We start from the raw sequence: 22783 nt of genomic DNA, 5'->3' as shown, positions 1-22783 counted from the left end.
ATATTTCAACTTTGTGCTGTATTTTTCTCTGGCTTACATAATTTTCTTCTTATTTTACTAGAAGAAAAATGATGGATCTCTCTCTCTCTCTCTCTTTTTGAACTGTGTAACTAAATTCAATACTTGCCAAAGAATTCTAAATGAAATGGAAATTTCTTCATAAATGGCATTGTCCAGAATCTCTATAGACTTTCATTAGGAGCATATTCTGAATTCAATGTGTGATCCAGCTGTGAATATTTCCTTTAAATAAATCATTGTGACATGCCACATGGCTGGAAGAGCTACTGTAATGTTACAAGCATAAATAATAAGTACTCTGAGATCACTTGGGAAGACACAATTGTGCAATGTTTTATGAAAATGGATGCAAAGACATGACATACAGCACAACCTAGATAAGGTAAAGCTTTTAAGATGAAAGAATAGTGCATGGACATGTTAATGGTTTCAAAGCCCCCATTAACTTTAATAGCTGAGTGTTAGGGTCACTCTCCCCAAGCCTTCTGAAAGAGTTACTGTGCTATTTTTAAAAAGACCAAAATGACTCTCTAAACACAGTTCATGTTGGGGAAATTGGGCTCAGAATTCCTGATTTAATGAAGACATAATGCAAATGTAGTTGACTATTTTATAATGTGAACCCATTAAAGGGTAGCATCCAGATGATGCTTTCTGTGATGTTACTTTAAAGGTGACGTTAACCTGACATTAGCCATGTCCAAATATATGTATTATGAACATTAAGTCAAAATACAATTTTTTAGTAGAATACCTCCTAGGCTGGAGTATGGTAAAGAGAGAAGCTAGGTCATCATTTTTGACTGATAGTTCTTAGGATCATAATAGCACAAAAATTTTTTACCATTAATTTCCTATTCATTATGAAAAGGTGGGAAAGCCAAGATATCTTTCTCCTCTCCTAGGATTTTTCTGCATTTTATAGCTGGGATATCTTTATTCATTTAAGAAAGACCTAGGAAAATTACCACTGGCTGAAATTGTAGCAGCTTCTGGTGTAACTAAGAAAATACTGGATAATATTTGGTCTCAGCAACTAACTTTCTCTTTCAATTTCACTGGTAGTTTTTGGGTTAGTTATTATGGCTTTTGATGAGTGACAGCAATAATATCCACTGCATAAATAATAACAGTATGAAACCAAAGTATTTGAGGTTAGTTATAAAAAGTTCCCTGTTTCTTCTTTTTTCTCCTGGCTAATCCAAACTCAAGAACTTCTGAGCCTCGTCATCATCAACCTCAGCGTCCCCTATGAAGCTTTTCTTTCTTGCACGGTTTTCTTCGTGAATTTAATGTATTATACTTGTTTCCTTTGACCAAATATTCTCCTAAATATATGTACATATTTACATACATATACATATATACATACACATATACCAACTACATACACACACACACATATATATGCCAAAAGAGCCAGTATATCACCAAGTATAGAACAGACACTAAATAGTTATATTAAGTTCATGAAGAGTGAATAAATGAATGTTTGGATATATCTGAATGTTACTTTATAGAGAGAATTATAGTCTTTAGATAATTTCATCTCTCCATTTTGATATATAACTTATCTAGTTCTGACTGAGTCTATATAATTATATTAGAAAATAGATTTTCTTATTGAATAGGAATTATTTAATAAAAATGTATATTAATAATAAAAACATGTATTTCCAAGATATTTCTCAAAAATATTAGCATACATTCAATAAGGAAATATGAGGAAAGAAGGTCATTATACATGTATACACACATATACACATGTACTTTTCCATTTGAAAACTTTAGAAAAAATACTCACCCTTCACTTCCCATTTTACCACTGTTAATATAATTGTGAGATGTTTAATTTTTAACATTATAATTCTTCCGTATGTTTTACTGGTGTCTTATGTTTAATACAGATACTTGCATATTTAAAACAACCCTTTACCACACAAGTCCTAATAGTCACTAATCAAAATGACAATAGAATCAATCGTTTACATATATGGACCTCTGGGTGTAGTTTTGTTATTGGGATGATCTTTAGATTACATAAATTTGTGAATGTGACTTAACTTGTTTGGATATAAATAATCTCTATTCTAATTGCTCTGGAGGTTATGCATTTATACATCTTAAAGTAGTGAGGGAGAGTGATCACAGATAGTTCACCTCTCTTCTGGCATTTTGAAAACAGGCAAGAACAATACCCTGCCACCATTCTACTATCGTCCAAGGAGTAGAACCCACTTCCTGGGGAATTGCTTTAATGTTATTCCAGAGATTTTCTGATTATAAAGATAGTCTTTTTTAACTTAGGCTCTAGAAAGCTCCTCAGGGAATGCTCAGAGAGGGTCTTGCCAAATCTTTGGCAAGCTTCCAGGACTCTCATGAACCAAAGCTTAGAAGATGGTAGGTTAATTTTCATTTCACCAAAAAGTGTTTTATGGGAGGCATCTTCATTTGACATAAAGTCAACTCACCCAAGTTGAAGAATCTGTCTCAGTCATAATTTAATCTTTTTTATCCCCCCTCCTTTGGGACAGGGTCTCACTCTGTGGCCCAGACTGGAATGCTATGGCATGATCATGGCTCACTGTATCCTCAACCTCCCAGATTCAATCAATCCTCCTATCTCAGCCTCCCAAGTAGTGGGGCTATAGGTGCATGCCACTGTGCCTGGCTGATTTTTAATTTTTTGTAGAGATAGGGTTTTGCCATGTTGCTCAGGCTGATCTCACACTGCTGGGTTCAAGTGATCCATCCACCTTGGCCTCCCAAAGTGCTGGGATTATAGGTGTGAGCCACTGCGCCTGGCCAATGTAATCTTATTAGTCAGAAATGCTACTATATGACTTTTCAACACCATAGGTCACATCTTTATCATGGGACAGTACAGATGTTTTAATTCTATGAAGTTATGAAAATGCTGTATCAATTATATAAAATTTCTAAAGTTATGCATTTACCTACAGTTATAAATTAAATTGTGAAACATGTTCTTATTAAGTTATATCAACTTACCAATTATGATCTACTACTTGATATGCTTTAGTCACTGGATACATAAAGAGGTTTACTGCTGTATTTTTGAATCACTAATTTACACCCTGAAAAACTATATAAGCATTTTAAATTCTATACATCTATATAATACGTATCTATACTATATCCATAATTCTATATATTGGTATAATCTAAATAATCTAAACATTTTCTAATTAGGTTCAACACTTTGGCATTCACATTCTAGTCAAGGGTAGTTCGTAATACATCTTATAGCCATAACCAAAATGATCTCCGAATTTATTTAAATGCATATAACTGATTTAAAAGCAAGTGACCAATGATAAATATAAAGAATAACTTACTTTCTTTATATTGCCATAGCTGTGATACTACAATGATATAAAAAAAAGCAAAGAAACCTGAAATTAAATTTACCATATTAAGGAACTCGATGACTATACTAAATTTCTAAAATTTATACTTGTTAGAAAAATATAATTGGGAATATAGGCATAATAATAGAAAGCTTCCATATTAAATCACATAGTACAAGTTCTAACTTGTTTTCTTGTACTATTGTCTCCCTACCGCTCCAATATATTATGGCACTTAGAGGTTAAATTTTTCCATCCCTTGTAGAAGCAACTGGGTCTACAGAGGGATGATGGCTTATGCTCTACAAATGCACACTGGAAAGCAGGTTTGAAGATGCAACATTCTCCAGGCCTAATTCAGCCGCAGAAAACATGCCTGCCTGTAGCAGAAGCCCAGCGCAATGCTGTGGAAGCTGCACGCTGATCCAAGAACCATGTCCTCAAAGACATGGTACCTGAATATGAAGTTTTCAAGAAGGTTAACTACCAATACTACTCACAGGAATGGGTTATTTCGACATAAGAAGCAATAGAGTTAGCACCCATAAAAGGCCATGAGACCATTCCCTGCCCCCCCCAATAGCATGATCTTATATAGAAATTCCCCATATGACAAATATTGCTCTTGATTTTTATACAATTAAATAATGAAATTTAACTTTCAGAGATAAAAGAGAATGTTAGCAACTGGCCTACTTCCACTGAAATGCGCTCACATTTCATTTATTTTCAGTCAGCTATCAAATATTTGACTCTCACAAACTGCTGTATGATTCAAGAGGTAAAATAAAAGATTCAGCCATTACAGATTGCCTTTAAAATCTAACCATTTCTCTAAATAAAAAATTGTGGATTTTTGTCTTGCTAGTAGAAGAGGAAAGTTTTGGTCACACATACTATTAGGGCCTTAGTCTGATCTTTTGGATATGCATAACCATATCTTGACTTATGATATTTCACTTGAAAAACAGACAGCCACACAGTGAAGCCTCTGGGTTGCTTGTCTGAGGTGGGAAGAACAAGACCAGTAGCTCTTTTATTCTCAATCACTTATTGAAAGATTAAAAATATGAACCACCACCATCTGGTTTGCCTGAACATATGTTAAATGTACAACACCCATGGTGCTCCTTTTATTTTTAAAATAGCCTGAATAAGAACATGCTATGTGAAACTGAAAATAATTATTTTGTACTTGAAGAGTAGGGTAAAAGGGCATCAAATAGGAAAATGAAAAAGGCCATTTATTGTCAGAAAGGATACCAAAGTTTTCATCTGAATTAGTCTTAACTGAGTTTTATTTCAGCACAAATACACTAAAGAACCAAGACCATCTCTAAAGGTTGAGATGGGCTTAAATGTCTGTTCACACACTCATCTGCTCCTCTCAAAGAACTGCCTCACATTCAGTTTCGCAAAAAGCATTTAGAAGGCACTGGCCATGTAACGGAGAAACTGAAAGCTAAAGTCATTATTCCATTGCTTTCCAAATTCCAAAAACAGCACAAAGCATTTTCCAGAAGGGCACATGCTCTGGACTTTAGTGAAACATTTATTTTCAAAGTTTCCATAAAGACTCTGAAAAGGAGTAAATTCTGTTATAAACAGAGCATAAATAATAATATGCCAGTACCATTTAATTATATTTTTTTCTGGTGAATAAGAAAGAAATAAATCAGATTTTCTTCAATGACTAAAATGTTGTTTTATTCCTAAATCTAAAAAGTTGATGCTGAGTAAACATCACTGTGAATGGTATCTTTGTTTCTATTTTTTATTGGTAATTTTATTTCTGATTTTTTTTTTTTTGCATTCTGCAACTAATTCTGAATTATTCCTAAGGAAAATAAGGTTATGTATGAATTAAACCTAGAGACAACCTCAAACTAATTATATAATCTTTGTCACCAGAACCTTGAAAACTGCCCAATATTTATGAACTCTTCACTTTTGTTTCAAATTTCCCTCCCAGAACCCCACACTCTGGCTGAGATTCCAGTAAGCAATGGAGAAAGTTGAATCATCAGAATAAAACCAAAGCTCATTAAGCCACAAATCTACAATAATCTTGGGAGATGCCCTTTACTCTTCACAAAACTAAAATTAATACTTAATAACTGAAAAATAGTAAATTTTCCAAGTCTCCTTTTTGCCTGGTCAGTTTTGGGTAGAATATTTAGGGAGAAATTAACATAGATTATGGAAATTTCAAATAAAAAATGGGTACACTAGACCAATTAATAATCAAGATGCAACAAATTTTCAGCCCATATATTATGATACTTTCCTTCTTTAAGTTACTTTACACTGATCACTATGGTTTTGCAGACATAACTTTTCCTAAACTACATGAAAATCCAAGATATGTGTTGCCCAAATGCATACAGACTATGGCCCTTCATCTCCAAAACCTCAGGATCACCCTACTCTTTTTTTTTTTTTTTTTTTTTTTTTTTTTAAACAGAACCTTTCCCCACAAACAAGAAAGCAAACATTTTCATCTGGAGCACATGAATTGGATAGGTTGAAAATTATATTCATCGATCTGAATATAATAATCTGAAAATGGCAGCACTATCAGAAAAAACCCCTGTGAGGCTTATTTTGGTAATACAATTTACTTATAAAGGCTGAATCAACAACAAAAAATTGTGGTCTTGTTTTAATGAAATAAAAGCAGAGAAACAAAAAAATGCATGCTCTCTTAAGTCCCTGACTATATTGAAACATAAACATTCCTATCATGTGTTAAAATAGATACTATAAATTTTATTGAGCATGCAATTGATTTTAAAAGGCTAAATGACTAAAATAGAAAACTCATTAGCAGAATTAAATATGATGTTGGGACTGCCCATCTCGCCTGACCATGCTGTGATGTGTCACACGATTCAGCAGAGAGCAGCTGGGCAAGTCTAGCACTTCCTTGCCATGGCAGGGGAAGGAACATAGCTGAGTAGCATGCAGGCCAGTCAAAATTCATTTAGAACGTGATTGTACATGTACAACTTGCTTGGGTAACCTGGGTAAAAGTGGTGGCACGAGCCTCTGGCTGGTTAAAAAACACCAGAGCTGCATTCTTGATGGCTCCAGCTTGATTTTACTCCTGTGAGAAGTAAAAATGGTAAGCAGTGAAGGTCACAGTATGATATTGCTAGATTGTGTTTGGAATTCAACTGCAAATAGGATTGTTAAAAGCATTTATTCTATATTCTTTGCTTAGGAAGACAAATGAATAATCTTTTAAGAAATAAATTGTAAAAATCCATAGTTATATAAAAATTTCAAGAAATCATAACTTAAAAAATATAAAAACAAATTCTACATTAGAGCTTGTAAAAAAGAATCATATAATTCCAAGTTTTTGCAAGATTAAAAAAAAATCGCTATTTTGAAATGCATGCCTTCAATTTCCTAACTTTTTTTTTCATGCAAAAGTTTAAATTTGCTTCCATACCAGCAACCTATTTACGTTAGTGGTATTCATATATACAGATATAATACATATACACACATATTTAACTTATATAACAGCAATTCATATATTTATCTCTAAAAACTTATAGGGATCATGTCTCTTTAGCTACACTAGTCAAGTATTCTTTATTATAAAAATGAACAAAAGAAATACAGTAACTATAGTTTCCAAATATCATCTAAATTAAGTATTAATTTACTGTCATCTCTTCAAGCAAACATTTCATGCAATATTTTTAGTGAAAAATATATAACTCTGGTGGGTTTAACTTATATGACTGCTCATTTTATTAGCAAAGAGAAAGTGTTCTGCAAAGTAGAGTTCAATGTTCTCCTGCTACTTGTGGTCAAAAACCTAAGAAACATGAACCAAAACGTCACTTTATAGATACGTTATTTTAAATGTGTACATATGTGTGTGATAGCAATTAAAAAGGAATTAAGTCAGCCAATATAAATGTGCACCTGAAGTATGCTAGTAGCTTTTGGAAGTTTCAAATCAAAAATAGGCTTTGCTAGAATTCCTCTGATTTGCTCTATAATATTATAATATGCTGATATTGGCTTTTTATTTTAAAAACTGTCTACTTTTTATCTTTGTGTGAGCATATATGAGAGTTGCCCTATTACTTTTTGGTGCATTTTTAAAATATTCATTTTACCAAATCATTAACATAAAATTTATCATTGAATTTAATATTACTGTGCATAATTTAAATTTTTATTCCAGCTTTATAAAAATACATACTTTTATATTTGTTGAATGATTTTTCCCACTATCATATTTATGCATTTTAAATAATTTCATCACATTTTGTGATTGAATTCTATGTATTCAAAATTTAGCTTGAAAGAGGATAAAGTAGTTATGAAAATCACCCCATAAGATACTTTTGTTCAGGTAAGAAATGTTTTCCAAGACTAGATAACAAGGGAGAGATCTGTGTCTTACTATTCTAAATTTATGATGTTTAAGCCACTAAAAAGACATGATAATGAGCAGTTATTTGAAATATCTGTGGTTGTTATGAAATTTTTTAAACAATTTGGAAACCAACTGTTTGGTAGGATTTGCTTTCCATAAATCTGATGTGAAAAAATTCTGTAGTATTAATTCATAAAAAGTTTCTCTACCTTTTAGCTTTTCTACCTCTTTTTGACCCCAAGCTTTTTATGTTACTCTGCCTCTAGTTTTCTTTTGTTTTTCACTTTATACTTACTTATTTGATGAGTTCCTCTATTTTCAAGAAATCATCTAATTATTAAACATCTGCATTATCAAACATTGTACCTCATTTTTAAACCCTGACCCCTAACCCAGACTTCGTTTCCCAACACTGACACTTCTAATTTAATATATCCCAACAGAACTCCTTTTTCCAACATAAACCAGGTGGCCTTTTTAAAAGGCCATTTCAGAAAGTGACATTGCTGTTTTTCCATTTTCCCAGATTCTTTAGTAGGTTTGTCAAGTTAGTTGCCAATTAGTCTCAGTTCTCATTACTAATCACCGTATCTGAGAATTTCATAACCTCATTGCTATCGAATAATTATCACAACATTCCCCAAGATAATCTTTCTTATCTTCCAGGCTAAACTCTTTTACTCTTTGATATCAAATAAATGTTCTGAAATCACCACTTTCCAATTGACGTCCACTGCTTCAGAACGGAAAATAGCTCCCTATTGACTCCAAATTCTTGGGTTTACTTTAAAACTTTATAATCTGAATCTACCTCACACATTTAAACATATTTTCCACTATATTTTCAACCAACACTTACTACATGTAGATTATCACTGCATGATAATCTGCAATGATAACACTGAACTCTCTTTAATACCAAGTTTACTGTCAGCTCTAGCTTTTCTTTAGTAAGCTTCAGCATTTTGCTTTCTTCTTCTTTTTTCTTTTCTTTTCTTTTTTTTTTTTTTGGCTGGGGACAGAGTCTCGCTCTGTCTCCAGGCGCCAGGCTGGAGTGCAGTGGCGCAATCTCGGCTCACTTTTGCTTTCTATTAATCTATATTTGACCCAAACTTTGGGGCCTATTTTAATTTTATCTCTTCCATTTAGCAATTACTCTTGCTGTCCTCAGTACCTATAGCCTTATGGGCAACTCGACAGGATTAAACTTTTTATTAAGTCTTTAATGATTTCATGAGTTCATGTTAGTTTACTCAAATATGCTGAGATTTCCTTGAAGGAGAGTTTTATTTATAGAACTCTCCTTTAATTCTTCCTTACCCCTAGCATCCAGCAGATTGCTGAATTAACAAAAAAGTGCTCAGTAAGTGCTTGTTAATTGATTGGTATTTCTTCTTACATAAATCCATGCCAGGTGATAGGGAATAAAATTAAGAGTTGAATTCTTAGTTTGCCAGAATGAGTAACATACATTAGAATTGAACTCACTAAGGAGACTTTGAATGAAATTCAGAGAAAGAATATCATTACTTAATGTTGTATGTATTTTTACCTTTTTCAAAATATTTTCCAATTTACTATTACACTATCTTTCAGCATCTCTAAAATACCTGGAAAAAAAAGTCTGGAAGCTATGAGTTGTAAGATTGTCAGCTACCCATGATAAGGATTTCAGATCAAATTCTGCTGATACACTTATTTTAAAAAGAGAGTTTCAAAATATGCTCACAAAATCAGACATTGTTGGTCTGGTTCCCATGGTGTCAACATTATACCCTCCAGTTAAAAGGTGTCTTTTATAACTCGATCTGTGCTAGACTTACTTCGTACTTATATATTAAATGTTTATAAATAAATAATAGTAAATAATTTCAACCCTCTTTTCCACAACACAGAATTGAAGGATTAATACCATTACTACTATGATAGAAACTTAAGAATACTTATCATACAATAGGAACAATCTCCCTCCCTCCCTTCCTTCCCTCCCTTCCTTCCCTCCCTTCCTTTATTTCTTCCTTTCTTTTCTTTTTCCTTCCTTCTCTCTCCCTTTCCTTCCTTCCCTCCCTCCCTTCCTTCTTCCCTCCTTTCCTTAATCCCCTTCCTCCCTCCCTCGCTTCCTTCCTTCCTTCCTTTACTTTCTTCCTTCCTTTTTTCTTCCCTCCCCCTTTCCTTCTCTCTCTCTTTCTTTTGTTTTTTCCTTTTCTTTTCTTTCTTTCCTTTCTTTCTCTTTCTTTCTTTCTGCCTCCCCTCTCCTTCCTCTTCCCTTCCCCTTTCTTTTTTTTCCTCTTTCCTAGTAATATGACATTACGACTAGGTTTTTAAATCTATAGTTTAGCTATAGCCTCCAACTGAAGCTTTTTAAATTAGTTCTTAGTATTTTCAAGTTACTCTGGAATACTACAGATTTGCTCATCCTTGACTGGGCAAAACATAATCAGTCTGACTTGCACTTTCCTAATGTGTGTGACACTTTCATAAATGAAACACTCTGTCATAGTGAGTAAGACTTTTAGACGTGAACAAAAGTACACAACATTTTCACATAAAAAATCATAGCAAAACCTAATAGAGAGTAAGGGATCAATGAAATAAGTTCACTGAATTTTTAAAAGAACATAATGTAGTTGAGAGTGTAATGTATTTAAAACATCTCTTTTTTGGAAGGATACTTTATTCTGGAGAGGGGATAGGGTCTCGCTTTGTCACCCAGGCTTGAGTAGAGTGATGTGATCATGACTCACTGCAGCCTATACCTCCTGGGCTCAAGCAATCCTCTCACCTCAGTCTCCTCTGTGGCTGGGACTACAGCCATGTGCCCCCATGCCCAGTGAAGTTTTGCATTTTTTGTAGAAATGAGATTTCACCATGTTGCCTAGACTGGTCTTGAACTCGTGGTTTCAAGAGATCAGCCTCCTTGGCCTCCCAAAGTGCTGAGATTACAGGCATAAGCCACCAAGCCCAGCCTGAAAGGCCACATTTTTTAAACACATTTTTTTTTTTTTTTTGAGATGGAGTTTCGCTCTTGTTGCCCAGGCTGGAGTGCAGTGGCGCGATCTCGGCTCACTGCCACCTCCGTCTCCTGGGTTCAGGCAATTCTCCTGCCTCAGCCTCCTGAGTAGCTGTTTTTAAACACATTTTTAAACGATCAAGAAAATGAATATACTAAATAATCAGAATGGTAATTTTCTGTGAAAAGTTGGAATTTCCATAAATAGATTTCCCAATAAAGAGTATCTTGTGATTTTTCAACATTACTATATACATATGACTTTCAATATTACTTTTTAATAATGCATATAAGCACAATGAAAACAGTAAATAACCGTAGTACATGGTTATTATAAGAACTGCAACAAAAAATTTAAAAGCATTCTTACCTCTTTGCTTTCTTCTAGTTCAGACTCACTGCTGAACTCTTCAGTATTCAAATTTTCAAAGTCAGACTCTCCAACAGCAATTGGCACTGTTACAGTGAGGCTGGGGTTGTTTATGAATGACATGTAGTCATTTTCATCAATTACATATTTTTCAACACTGCTTCCAGTACCTACACCACTGGTGGTTCCATTCCCATCTCTAAGATAATTAAGCTCTTTACTTATTTCAATTCCAGTATTATTGGACATGCAGCTGTCTATCTTATTGCCTTCATGGATCTCTATAACTTTTGGCTTTCTAAAAAAGGCTTTTCGGAAACACTCCCGTATCTTATTTTTCACATAATCAATTCCCTTTTGCATTCTTCCTACTGCAATCTGCAGATTGTTCATTTCATTGTCATCATCAGTAGCAGCAAGGTTGTCTGAGCTAAATGAACTCAACAATAAGGCCAGAAAGAGGTTCAGAACCTAAAAGAAAAAAAGAGAAAAAATTTATATTAATATTGAAATACACATTAAAATAACATCCTAAAAAGGGAACTCATAGATCCTTGCTAAAATTATTTCAACAAATATTTATTGAATGTTTACTATGTTTCAGATGCCATGTCTAAGTCACTCATTATTTAAAGGACCTGACATCCTGCCCTAAGGGCAAAATGATAAAACAAGCACCTCTTTTTTCTTTCCTATTGGGAGGGACAGTAGAAAAGTAGAGCTTCTAAGATTTAAATAGTACCTACTCAGGCTTGGCAGTGAAAAGACAAAATCCCACCCTCAAGGTTTTTGTTAATGAGAGAGAAAAAAAGATACTTTCATCTTAATCATTGTATCTTACTTCATCTTACCATTTTTTCCTAGGGAATTTCTAGTTTCATGTGTATAATGAATAAACTCATTTACTTAATAGCCTGATGATACGTGCAAAATGATGTGCTTGAAATACGAATTCCTTTAGCCCAATGGCTACAAACTTTTAACAGCAGAAATTTCTAAGTGCAAATTGCATAAGATTTAACACATTTCCCATCAAATACATTTTGAAATTTATGTGTTCAAATAGCTCAACAGATGGAGAGAAATCTAAAAGTATACCAGAGTTTAGGCTAGACCCACATAATATAAGTTAGTTTTCTTTTTCTTTCTTTCTCTCTGTGTGTGTGTGTGTGTGTGTGTGTTTGTGTATGTGTATGTGTATATGTGTGTGTGTAGAAAATATGAGGCAATTTTAACTCTCAGAATGTCATGGGATATGTGAAGCAGTTTATAGGAAGACATGCAAGGCAAAAGCCCCAGTTCGTTTCCTTATTTCTGTATCATAGTTTGTTCAGAATCTAGAGCTCCCTAATTTACTATTCTGGAGAAAAAATTGCATGTTTGTAGGTATCCCAGTAGCATTATTTTGAACAAGTGTATTGAAATGCATCCTTCAAAGGAAAGGCCCAATATGATGGCATAAAGAAATGCTTTGCCCACACATGATTGAGAAACGTAAGCATTAAACATATAAACTATGCTTTTACATTAGTGATTTTAAGTCACAGTTAAAAGTAAGTCCTTTGAGTCTGGACAATGTCCATACATATGAATAATTTATACTGTGGTAATTGACTTTCCTTTAGTAATGAAAATTCAGGGAAGAAAACATTTTGTCCTCCTCCAAGTTACTTGGATAATTACAATGTATAGCTAAAATATAATGATCTACTTCATTGAAATGTGTCTTCAAAATGTGGTAGTAAGCAACCTATGTCTCTGAATAAGCAAACTACATAAACTATGAACATGCAAAGAGCAATTCGAATATAGAATAGATAGTTGTCTTTTTAGATTTGGTATAGGTCATTATCTTATCAAAACAATATTAGGATACAATTCGTCTTAATGATAAAAATTCATTTTTCCTTTAAGAATAAAGAAAGAAACCTCTAATATTCATACCTCCCAGACATTCATAAAACCACATGATTTAATCTTTAGATCAACGATATGATTTCAGTTTTGTTATTTCAATGTCACAAACAATGGGGAAACTGAGCCCAGGAGAAGTTAAATAATTTGCTCATTCTCAGAGTGCTAATAGGGGGATTTCAGTTTAGGCCACTTACTATAAACCAGAGATATGTGTACCATATCTGGCCACCTTCCTAGCTACTGTATGCTCTTGTTCTAATTTATGAACATTTGTAATACATACGTACCACCAGGTTTCCAATGACCATGACCAACATGAAAACAATAAGGCACATGGTTTGACCAGCGACCTCCATACAATCCCACATGGTCTCTATCCACTCTCCACAGAGCACGCGGAACACAATCAGGAAGGAGTGGAAGAAGTCGTTCATGTGCCACCGTGGGAGGGTACAGTCATCATTGATCTTGCAGACACATTCTTTGTAGCTCTTACCAAAGAGCTGCATGCCGACCACAGCAAAAATGAAGACAATGATAGCCAACACCAAGGTGAGGTTTCCTAGAGCCCCCACAGAATTGCCAATGATCTTTATTAGCATATTTAGTGTGGGCCAGGATTTTGCCAACTTGAAAACTCTAAGCTGTAATCAAGTGAAAAGATGCTCTTAGTAGTAATCATAATATAATGTTAGACATTAGACAGTATTTTATATTACACAGTATTATAGAATCACATGTGGTAGATGTAAACACTCAAAATATACTGAACTAATTCAATTTCAAATCCAGAAAAAATCGTGTTAACAATGTTAGAATTGTCAATTAGGTTATACTATCATTTAAATGCAAAAATAAAAATAATTAAACATTTTAGAAATACAAAAACATTTCTGATTCATCAAAATATATGGCCATGTAAACAAATTGGTATTTTGATTAGAGACATTTTTAAATTTAGCAAACTAATGTTACCTTCAGGTTCTATTTTGGAGAGTAAAAAGAAATATTAAAAGTATAAATCATATAGTTTTATAGGCCAATATAAAAGTAAAATAAACTAAATAATGTGATAAAAATGTATAGAAAGGCTGCCCTTCAATATGAAAGAAATACACATTTTGCTTAATTTTCAATAAAAATTTCACATATTTTTCAATAAAATTTTGCTGTAATTCAGAGTTTGTTATACAATTATTTAAGATGCTAGAAACATCAAATATTTTCTCACATGTTACTTTAAAGCAGTCCCCATTAATAGAACTAGGGCTAATAGAAAGCTAAGATAAATTAGGGCCTAAAATTTTTATTTGCATGTTTTTACAGACTGTAAGTCCAGGAAAACTTCATAAACTTAAAACATAGTTTTAGAAAGTGCATGTAGGTTTTTAAATGTGCCCTACATACCAAATCATTATAAAGTATTTCAACCACTTTCATCATTCTTAGAAAACTGTTTATACTTAGCTTTAAAGGGGTTGTTTATATATATTCTTAGTATATCACATATTGATGAAAATTTAAAATTAAAATTAATAATTATATAAATATACATTGATTCAATTTCAAAATAAAGGTTGTGCCAATGAGCAACAGGGATATATAAACAGATACCAGTCTGAATGATCGCAGTACAGACAATCCCTCCACATTTGACAGCCCAAGCTCCATTAAACTGAGGCTGACAATAATTCCATCAAAGATATTCCAGCCCTCTTGGAAATAGTAATAAGGATCCATGGCAATGATCTTCAGAACCATTTCTGCTGTGAAGATCCCAGTGAAGACCTAAAAAAATAGAGATCAGCACTGCTGCAAGAGCACTGAAAAACACTGATGCTATATGAATTTATAAAGCATATTAACAGGAATAAAATTATCTAAAATTTAAAGTGAGAGAATGTGACAAATCAATTTAAATCTAGCTTTTTTTTTTTTTTTTTTTTTTTTTTTTTTTTTTTTTTTTGCATATTCTCCCTCTATTGTCCAGGTTGGAGTGCAGTGGCATGATCTTGGCTCACTGCAACCTCCGCCCCCCGGGTTCAAGCAATTCTCCTGCCTCAGCTTCCCGAGTAGCTGGGATTACAGATGTGGGCTACCATTCCCACCTAATTTTTGTAATTTTAGTAGAAATGGGGTTTCACATCCCATTGGCCAGGCCGGTCTCGAACTCCTGACCTCAAGTGATCTGCCCACTTCAGCCTCCCAAAGTGCTGGGATTACAGGTGTGAGCCACCACACCCAGCCAAATCTAGCTTTTTCTTTTTTGCTCTAGGAGAGCATTTTATTAAATAGAGTGATATTATTGAATGAATCTGCTAGAGTTCCAGGGAAAACACTTCGTGGTCTACATTTTAATTCTGGTATTGAATAGTAGCTACTGAATCATTGCCCTTTTTGGTATATGACATTTCTAACATACAACTAAATTTATTTCTTGGTAGTATCACATCAGGAACAAATCCACATATTACTTAAAGTTATTAAAATTGATTTGGTAAAAACCGTATTTTGTTTTTGATTTTGTATTTTGTAAGGAACACCATCTTACTTCTACGATTTTATAAACATTCCAGAAACAAGAGTGAGTTTGCCACAAATGGTTTATAATAATGATCTCTGGATGCATGCCTCAGAATTAGCAGAGTAAGAAACTGCAGATTTAATTGAAACCAGCAGGAAAACATACTCAATATGCATATACATGTAATTAAGATTAATAAATCGCTCGAGTGGCTAGATAAATGTGTATTTGACAGTAGAAAGAAAAACAATGAAACAAACGCATTTTTTTTTAACTCCAAACGATAGGCTGAGAGAGAGAGGACATGAAGAATTATAAAATAACTCTCACAGAAACTCTTTTAAAGCAATTCTCTTAATTCGCTATTGTTACAAGTTGCATTTTATGACTATAAAGTCAAGCTTAGCATTTACCAAGATAAATCAGCCTTTAACTTAAAGGAATTCTGTCAAAATAGCAGTATAACAATTATTTGGTTTCCTAAAACAGCAGATTGCTTAAAATAAATCGTGATCCACTCTTACAAATGTATAAATGCAGCTAACATTTCATTTTTTCCAATCACAGAAAGATCAAAGGGAAATACCCACCACAGAATTAAAAAAAAAAAACAAAAAACAAAAAACAAACAAACAAACAAAAACCAGCCTAACTGTAGTCAGTCATCTGTTTACTCAAATAAAAATAAAATGTATTTTAAGCAAGCCTAGTACACGAAAATCCAGATATATGGTGAAATGCCCAGTGAAAAATATATTTTTCATTTTACAGAATAACACATCAACAATTTTTTTCAAAGAGTGAGTTTGCCTGATAAATGCAAAGTATGTTCTAAGTATACAAATTTTATTTCTTGTATAAAATTTTAGAGGCAGCTATTATTTGAAATAGGCACTCTGATGATGGAAATATATTATTTAAAGTGAGCTAGAACCATCCAGGTAAATAATCTACAAATATCTCTTTTTATAGAACATCGTAAGGTGATCTTTTCAGCTCTTCTAAAATGACTAGATCTCATGCCTTTAAAAACATACACCCTAAAGTTACACTTATCTAAAAATGTAATCCCACCATGAAACTTTTCATTAAAAATAATATTTTTATTACAACTTGCAATTCAAAAATGACAGCTATATCTCTGTAAATGTTCTTGGTTTAGGCCCTACAAATCAATGGGATTATTTTTGGTACATTTTAGTCTAGTTTTAGCATTGTTAGGTAAGTCGGAAATGTTTGTTAGGATGAAGATGTCTAATCTACTATGATTGATGGGCTATTTCTTGCTTATTCAATACCTAAGGTGGGTGCATGCATGTTATAATGGTTAAAAAACAAGAAAATACTCCAAAAAATACAGAGCACCATAGAGAAACTTAATTGAGATTCACAGTCTCTTGATACTCAAATTTGATTAATCTAATCATCAAGGAAGTGATGGAATTTTTATGTACTGCAGAAACAGAATACAAAAATGGGCACATTGATCTAAGTTAAGACAGAAAATTCCACAATTCAATGTTCTCATGTATAATATAAGGCAGTATGCAATAATTTGAGCATTGTAGAACTGGGACATACATAAAAAGTCATTTAGTCCAACACACTCATTGTTTATATGTGTGTTGAAAAAATGGACTCCGGAATCTAAGTGACTTTTCAAAAACACACACATATTTAACATGAACACTTAGACCAGGACCTAGATTTGGTGCTTTTGTCTAGTGCTTTTTCATTCAATCATCTTATAATCCAGCCTCTCTTATCCTGTGCTTCCATACTTTACTGCTTCAACACTGGAATTCTGTAAAACTTAATTTTCTGCTTCACTCTGGCAAATTTCCAAAATCTTCCTTCACCTGTTTAACTTTCCTAACTGTACAATATCCTGGGAAAAATACAAGAACTACACCAGAAATATTTTCCATCATTATTTCAAAGAAAGGTCTAAAAGGTTAATAGCATATATATGAGGAAGGAAACTGTTTATTGAGCACATGCTAGATGCCAGACACAGTCTAGGTGCTTTCACATTACCTCATGTGACCTTCACAGCAATTCTAAGCGAAGGGCATTATTACACTCATTTCCATAATAGAAAACAAAGACTCAAATTGTTTATCAGACTTGTCCATAGGCCATATTACTAGTAAGCACTGACAACTAAGGTCAAACTCAGTTCCACTCAACTGCAAAGCCTGTGTTCTTTTGCAGAATCTTGCTACCCGAAGCAGCCTCTTTGGGTAGGAATCAACCAGTGGGTTATTTATTGAGTGACCACCATGTAAACACTGAGAGAAACAAAATAAAAATGGGACATGGCCTTTGCCAAAGATTAAGAAAATCTCAAGAATATGGTGGGTGTTCTACTGAGTCAAATAATGCAGAGAAGTTGAGGTCACGTATGAGGACATACATTTACCCAATTGTCTGCCCAGCATTTCCTTTCCCCTTTCTGTTGGCAATTGCTCCTCCATCCACGGTTCCTCAGGACCGCCATGTTTTCAGTGTGATCCCACCCTCTGTCAAGGTTGATTACATGATAGGTGAGCATCTGACTCAAATTATGCCAGAGTGCTCCAAGGAGAGTCTTTGAAACGAGACACAAAAAGAGAGGCTTTTTCCAGTGCACAGGTTGTAAGATGTAAAATCAGTGAGCTCTTATTGAACGTTTGCTGAGCTAAAGACAAATGATGCAGTGAACTCGAGGGGCCCTATCTAAGCCCTTAATGAAAATTGTTCCTGAAGTCAGACTGCAATACTGCTCTTTACTTTGTTAGTCTACCTTTTTTCTCCATTCCAGTTTTCCTACTATCCCTTGCTCCAAGTTCATTTGAGTTACTAGAGATAAAGATCTAGATTAATAATATATGTGAACCATTTTTTACTTATTCACCTATTTCGATCAGTACAGACAGACACAGGTGCATGCTCAGTAATTTGAACCAAAGGTATGGCTAAATCACAAATGCAAATTAACCAACTATTTGTTTTCTTGTCAGAATGTCACTGAAGCTTTTTATTAGGTAGTTAATTCGAAACAATGTTTTTTTTTTTTTTTTTTTCCATATATATCACTCTTTGGGTCATCTCTTCAATGGACATGACATTTTTAGAGGCTGTGTGGGTTAAAACCACATGTTTGTGGAGCCAGAATTAGATCTTCCTGGTTTATCTGGACCTACATTTCCAGCAAGAACAAATGTAAAGATTTTGAGATGTTTACAGCTGGACTGGTAAGACACCACGATCAATCAGCACAGACATTGGCCTAAACAATCAGCATTCACATCAGTTGAGTTTTAGGCTGTGTCTTTGAGATTCCCTGTAAATTCCTTAGATATTTCTTTCTATGAGGAAAGAGGATATAATTTTGGGGGTCAGCACAGATATATCTTTCTCTTTGGTCTATCTGTCCCACCTCTGCCAAAGTTAAGTAAGCAAACTTCAAATGTACTTACCAGGTTTCCTACAGTCAACACACTACTGAATTGCTCAGTCATGGGGTAGTGTTCCATGGCCATAAAGAGGGTATTTAAGACAATGCAAATAGTGATGGCAAGATCAACAAATGGATCCATAACTATTAAATTCACAAGATGTTTTACTTTTAACCATGCGTCACAGCAGTCCCAGATCAAGAACATATTGGCAAATCTATACCAGCATGGTGGGCATTTCTGTCTAGATTCTTCAAGTTCTGGAGGGACCACAAAGAGGAAGAGTAGTAAATAGCAATAAAAACGGGTTATTACTGCTAGTAGATTTTACATTATTCAACAAAATTGATGCTTATATTTGAAAAGAGTTCATATTACTTGAGAAACTTGAGAAGACAATCCTATTAAATATTTTCATAAAATGCTCATTAAAATGTCATGTAGATTGACTTTTTTTCTCTTTTAAATACAGAAAATAAACACTTTGAATTTAATAGTTTGCTTTAAAATGACTAGGTTATCCTCCGTTAAATTGCTGCATTCTCTTTTTCCAAACAGAATTTTAAATAAGCATTACACAACTATTAAAATTTTAAATAATTGCCCAAGTGCTACGGCTCACACCTGTAATCCCAGCACTTTAGGAGGCTGAGACGGGCAGATCACAAGGTCAGGAGTTCAAGACCAGCCTGACTAAAATGGTGAAACCCCGTCTCTACTAAAAATACAAAAATAAGCCGGGTGTGGTGGCCCGTGCCTGTAATCCTAGCTACTCAGGAGGCTGAGACAGGAGAATTGCTTGAACCTGGGAGGTGGGGATTGCAGTGAGCCGAGATCACACCACTGCACTCCAGCCTAGATGATAGAGCGAGACTGCATCTCAAAAAAAAAAAAAAAAAAAAAAAGTGTAAATAATGATTGTTTCTTCTGAAAGTACCTTTTTAAAAACATTGCCTAAAGCTATGATCCCCTGTGTGATAACATGTATGAACTATTCTCTCTTCTCATTGTTTCCATATCAACATTGATCTTACACACAATGAGAATGTAGTATGCCCTTCTTTTTCGTATAGATTCAGACTCAAATCTACTTTTGTGGGTTATACATATCTTTTAGAATTTTAGTATCATATATTTAAAATGTTATTTGAAATTTTAATGGAGGCCTGTTACAAAATAACTATTGTGACTGTATATCTAATTCAACAAGAAGACATGATATAAAATGTAATTGATATTTTCTAAAGAATATATATTAGAATTGACATATAATTGATCTACAAAAGGGCACTACTAATATATTCTCTCTCCAAACTTCAAGGAGTGAGGACTGTGTGATGTATAGAAAAGTTTAATGTATGAATGATTGCTGCCCATTCCTGTGTGTCAAAAATCTATAAGCATTTGTGTCCAGGGGTCCTTTGGAGGAATGTAATGGTTGCTGTGTATGTAGAAGGTGGAAGAGAGACCCTTTTTTAGGGTCTCGGTCAGCGTGTAGCACAGGTTTTGATTTGTCCAACTCATTCAAGCACTCCCACAATGCCATAAACACCTCTATGCCTGAAGAACAGACTAAAGCCTGAAAGAAATGTTTCCTTATGCTTCTATATACCAAGACTTACAAAGGCAGAAGAGTTTACTCTATTTGCATATGAGTAACATAACATAAGGATAAATCCTCATTGATATAATATCAAGTGGTGAAATATCACTCTGCAAGCAAGATAGAGACCCAAGTCAAAAAGAAATTAGGCCAATATTAGTTTTTGTAATCAATGTGATAATACACTCCATATATCACATTCTTAGGTCTAATACATATTTTCGAGCTGGGAATAGTCTTCAGAAACTCCATGAAAAGAAGAAATAGTTCCACAAAACACATAATCACAGAAAGTTGACTGTTTCATGAAGTGCTTCTTACCTTCCATTGTATTGGTCAGAATGCTGGCTATGCTCATTGCTCTTTGCCTTCCAGAGGAATCCTCCAGCATCTCCATTGAAATCTGGTAAGAACTTAACCTTCTCTTTCTGACTTCCGTTTCAGTGGTGGTGCCCTGCAAACCAAATACTGATTGCTCAAACCACTCTTTCCAATAACTAGTACAATACCACATAGCATTTCTTTGGCAAATCATGCTACATGCAATTTTTCCAGGTAAGACTTTTCAAGGAATAATAAAATATTAAGTTATTGTTAAGTTATAAACACTTTCCTAAAAAAGTTATTGCAGGTAGTACTCTTTAAGAAGAATTCACCAGCTGGATGCAGTTGTATAACACAATTATATTACGGAAATATTTTAACCTGCCAGAATTTTCATTTGCTGTAAACATGCTAAAGTCATTCATTATTTTATTTCATTCAGTTGAAAATTATTTTTTTAATCTTCTATCAATGATTAATAATCAAATCAATATTCCCCCCATAAATACTATGATTATATAGTCTCAAGGCTGAGTTATTTTCTTTGAGACTATATTGACAATATTGACGTATGTGGGCCAACTTTTTCCATGCACAAACACAGATGTACGATGAAATGTGTGTGCTTTCCTGAAATTTCTTTAATTATTTCTATATCTCATCCTATTAAAAAATCAACACATTTTAGAGTTATTTTGAAATAGCACTGTAAATATTGACAGTTGTATGAAACTGTCCATTATCAACAAATTGGTTGTTACAATATTTAATTTGAGGAATATGGAATTTTCCAGAATATGAATAGATAATTATACAATTCTGGGTGAATATACTTCTGATTTGATTGTCAAAAGTCCATTGTTTGTCTTGGTAGATCTCCCAAATATGCAGACATGTGTTTTATACCAGACTCTTAAAAACTGGGCCCTTTTAACCTAAAGGCATGGTTCCTTACCATTAATTCCCATTCAACAGAAGCTAATAGTCCCATACAATTCAATTGATTCTCAAGATTCTATTGTTTTCCCTTTGATTAATCACGTATTATTTTTACCGACTTTCATTTTGAGGAAGCAGGACCGTATAACAGACAGCCTAAACTGGCCAGGCTTTGATTATTTCAAATTGGTGAACAATGTCAGTATCAGCTAGTTCATCTATTATCACCTCTGGGAGGGGTTGTCCAGTAGGTGACGTTAGAGCTGAAGGTCCACCCACCAAGGAAACCACACCATTGCAATCCACAGTGCTGTGCATCTTCCCATTGGCTGGAAGCCCTGGCACCATCCTGGATGACATACTGGCCTGACTAACGTTACTGTTGCGTCGCTCTCCATGTCTGTGTGGCACAAACAGTGAGTCTCTCCTGCTTTCGCTGTCTTCAAATGTGCTGTGCTCATCATCGGCAAAGTCATTTTCAGATCCAACATCCTTTGTCCGACCTCTGAAACTGAAAATGCTTGTTTTGCTATTGCGTCTTGGGGAAAACAGGGAGCCACGGATACTCAACAGGGACTGCGGAGAAAGCAAAAAGGAAAAGAATGGGATGGGAGTGGGGGAAAACACAATTATTTAATAGAAGTATTAACATTACAGGATCTATTTTCTTTGGGGTTAGAATAGTCTTGCCCTTAAACATGGATAAAAAAATTTATAGAGGACACATATATTTTGATATTTTTATTAAAGCAAATTTAAGGACAAAAAGTGTTTTTCTGACTAACAATATTGATTTGCAATTTACCAAGTGTACAACCACTTCATTTAGTCTTCACTTGAGGTGGATTGGGTTATCATAATG

General features: G+C 34.0%; 1 protein-coding gene across 7 annotated transcripts in view; it reads right to left on the bottom strand.

Moving 5' to 3' along the window:
- Positions 1 to 22783, bottom strand: part of SCN3A (sodium voltage-gated channel alpha subunit 3) — a 108961-nt gene that overhangs the window by 28013 nt on the left and 58165 nt on the right. For 3 of the 7 annotated variants that reach the window (XM_074399577.1, XM_074399572.1, XM_074399571.1), the window contains 6 exons: positions 22201 to 22497; positions 20980 to 21112; positions 19077 to 19315; positions 14706 to 14879; positions 13379 to 13735; positions 11175 to 11645 (listed from right to left, as the gene is read on the bottom strand). In XM_074399577.1, the coding sequence (XP_074255678.1) occupies positions 11175 to 11645; positions 13379 to 13735; positions 14706 to 14879; positions 19077 to 19315; positions 20980 to 21112; positions 22201 to 22497 (1671 nt within the window). Of the gene's footprint in view, positions 1 to 11174; positions 11646 to 13378; positions 13736 to 14705; positions 14880 to 19076; positions 19316 to 20979; positions 21113 to 22200; positions 22498 to 22783 lie in introns of those variants that run through there. The other 4 variants (XM_074399575.1, XM_074399574.1, XM_074399573.1 and 1 more) reach the window with 3 other exon arrangements.

This window comes from Saimiri boliviensis, chromosome 5 (genome assembly GCF_048565385.1).
Source record: "Saimiri boliviensis isolate mSaiBol1 chromosome 5, mSaiBol1.pri, whole genome shotgun sequence".
Classification (NCBI taxonomy): Eukaryota; Metazoa; Chordata; class Mammalia; order Primates; family Cebidae; genus Saimiri; species Saimiri boliviensis.
Note: the sequence above shows the minus strand (reverse complement) of the source record. Positions and strands in the feature narration are given on the sequence as shown.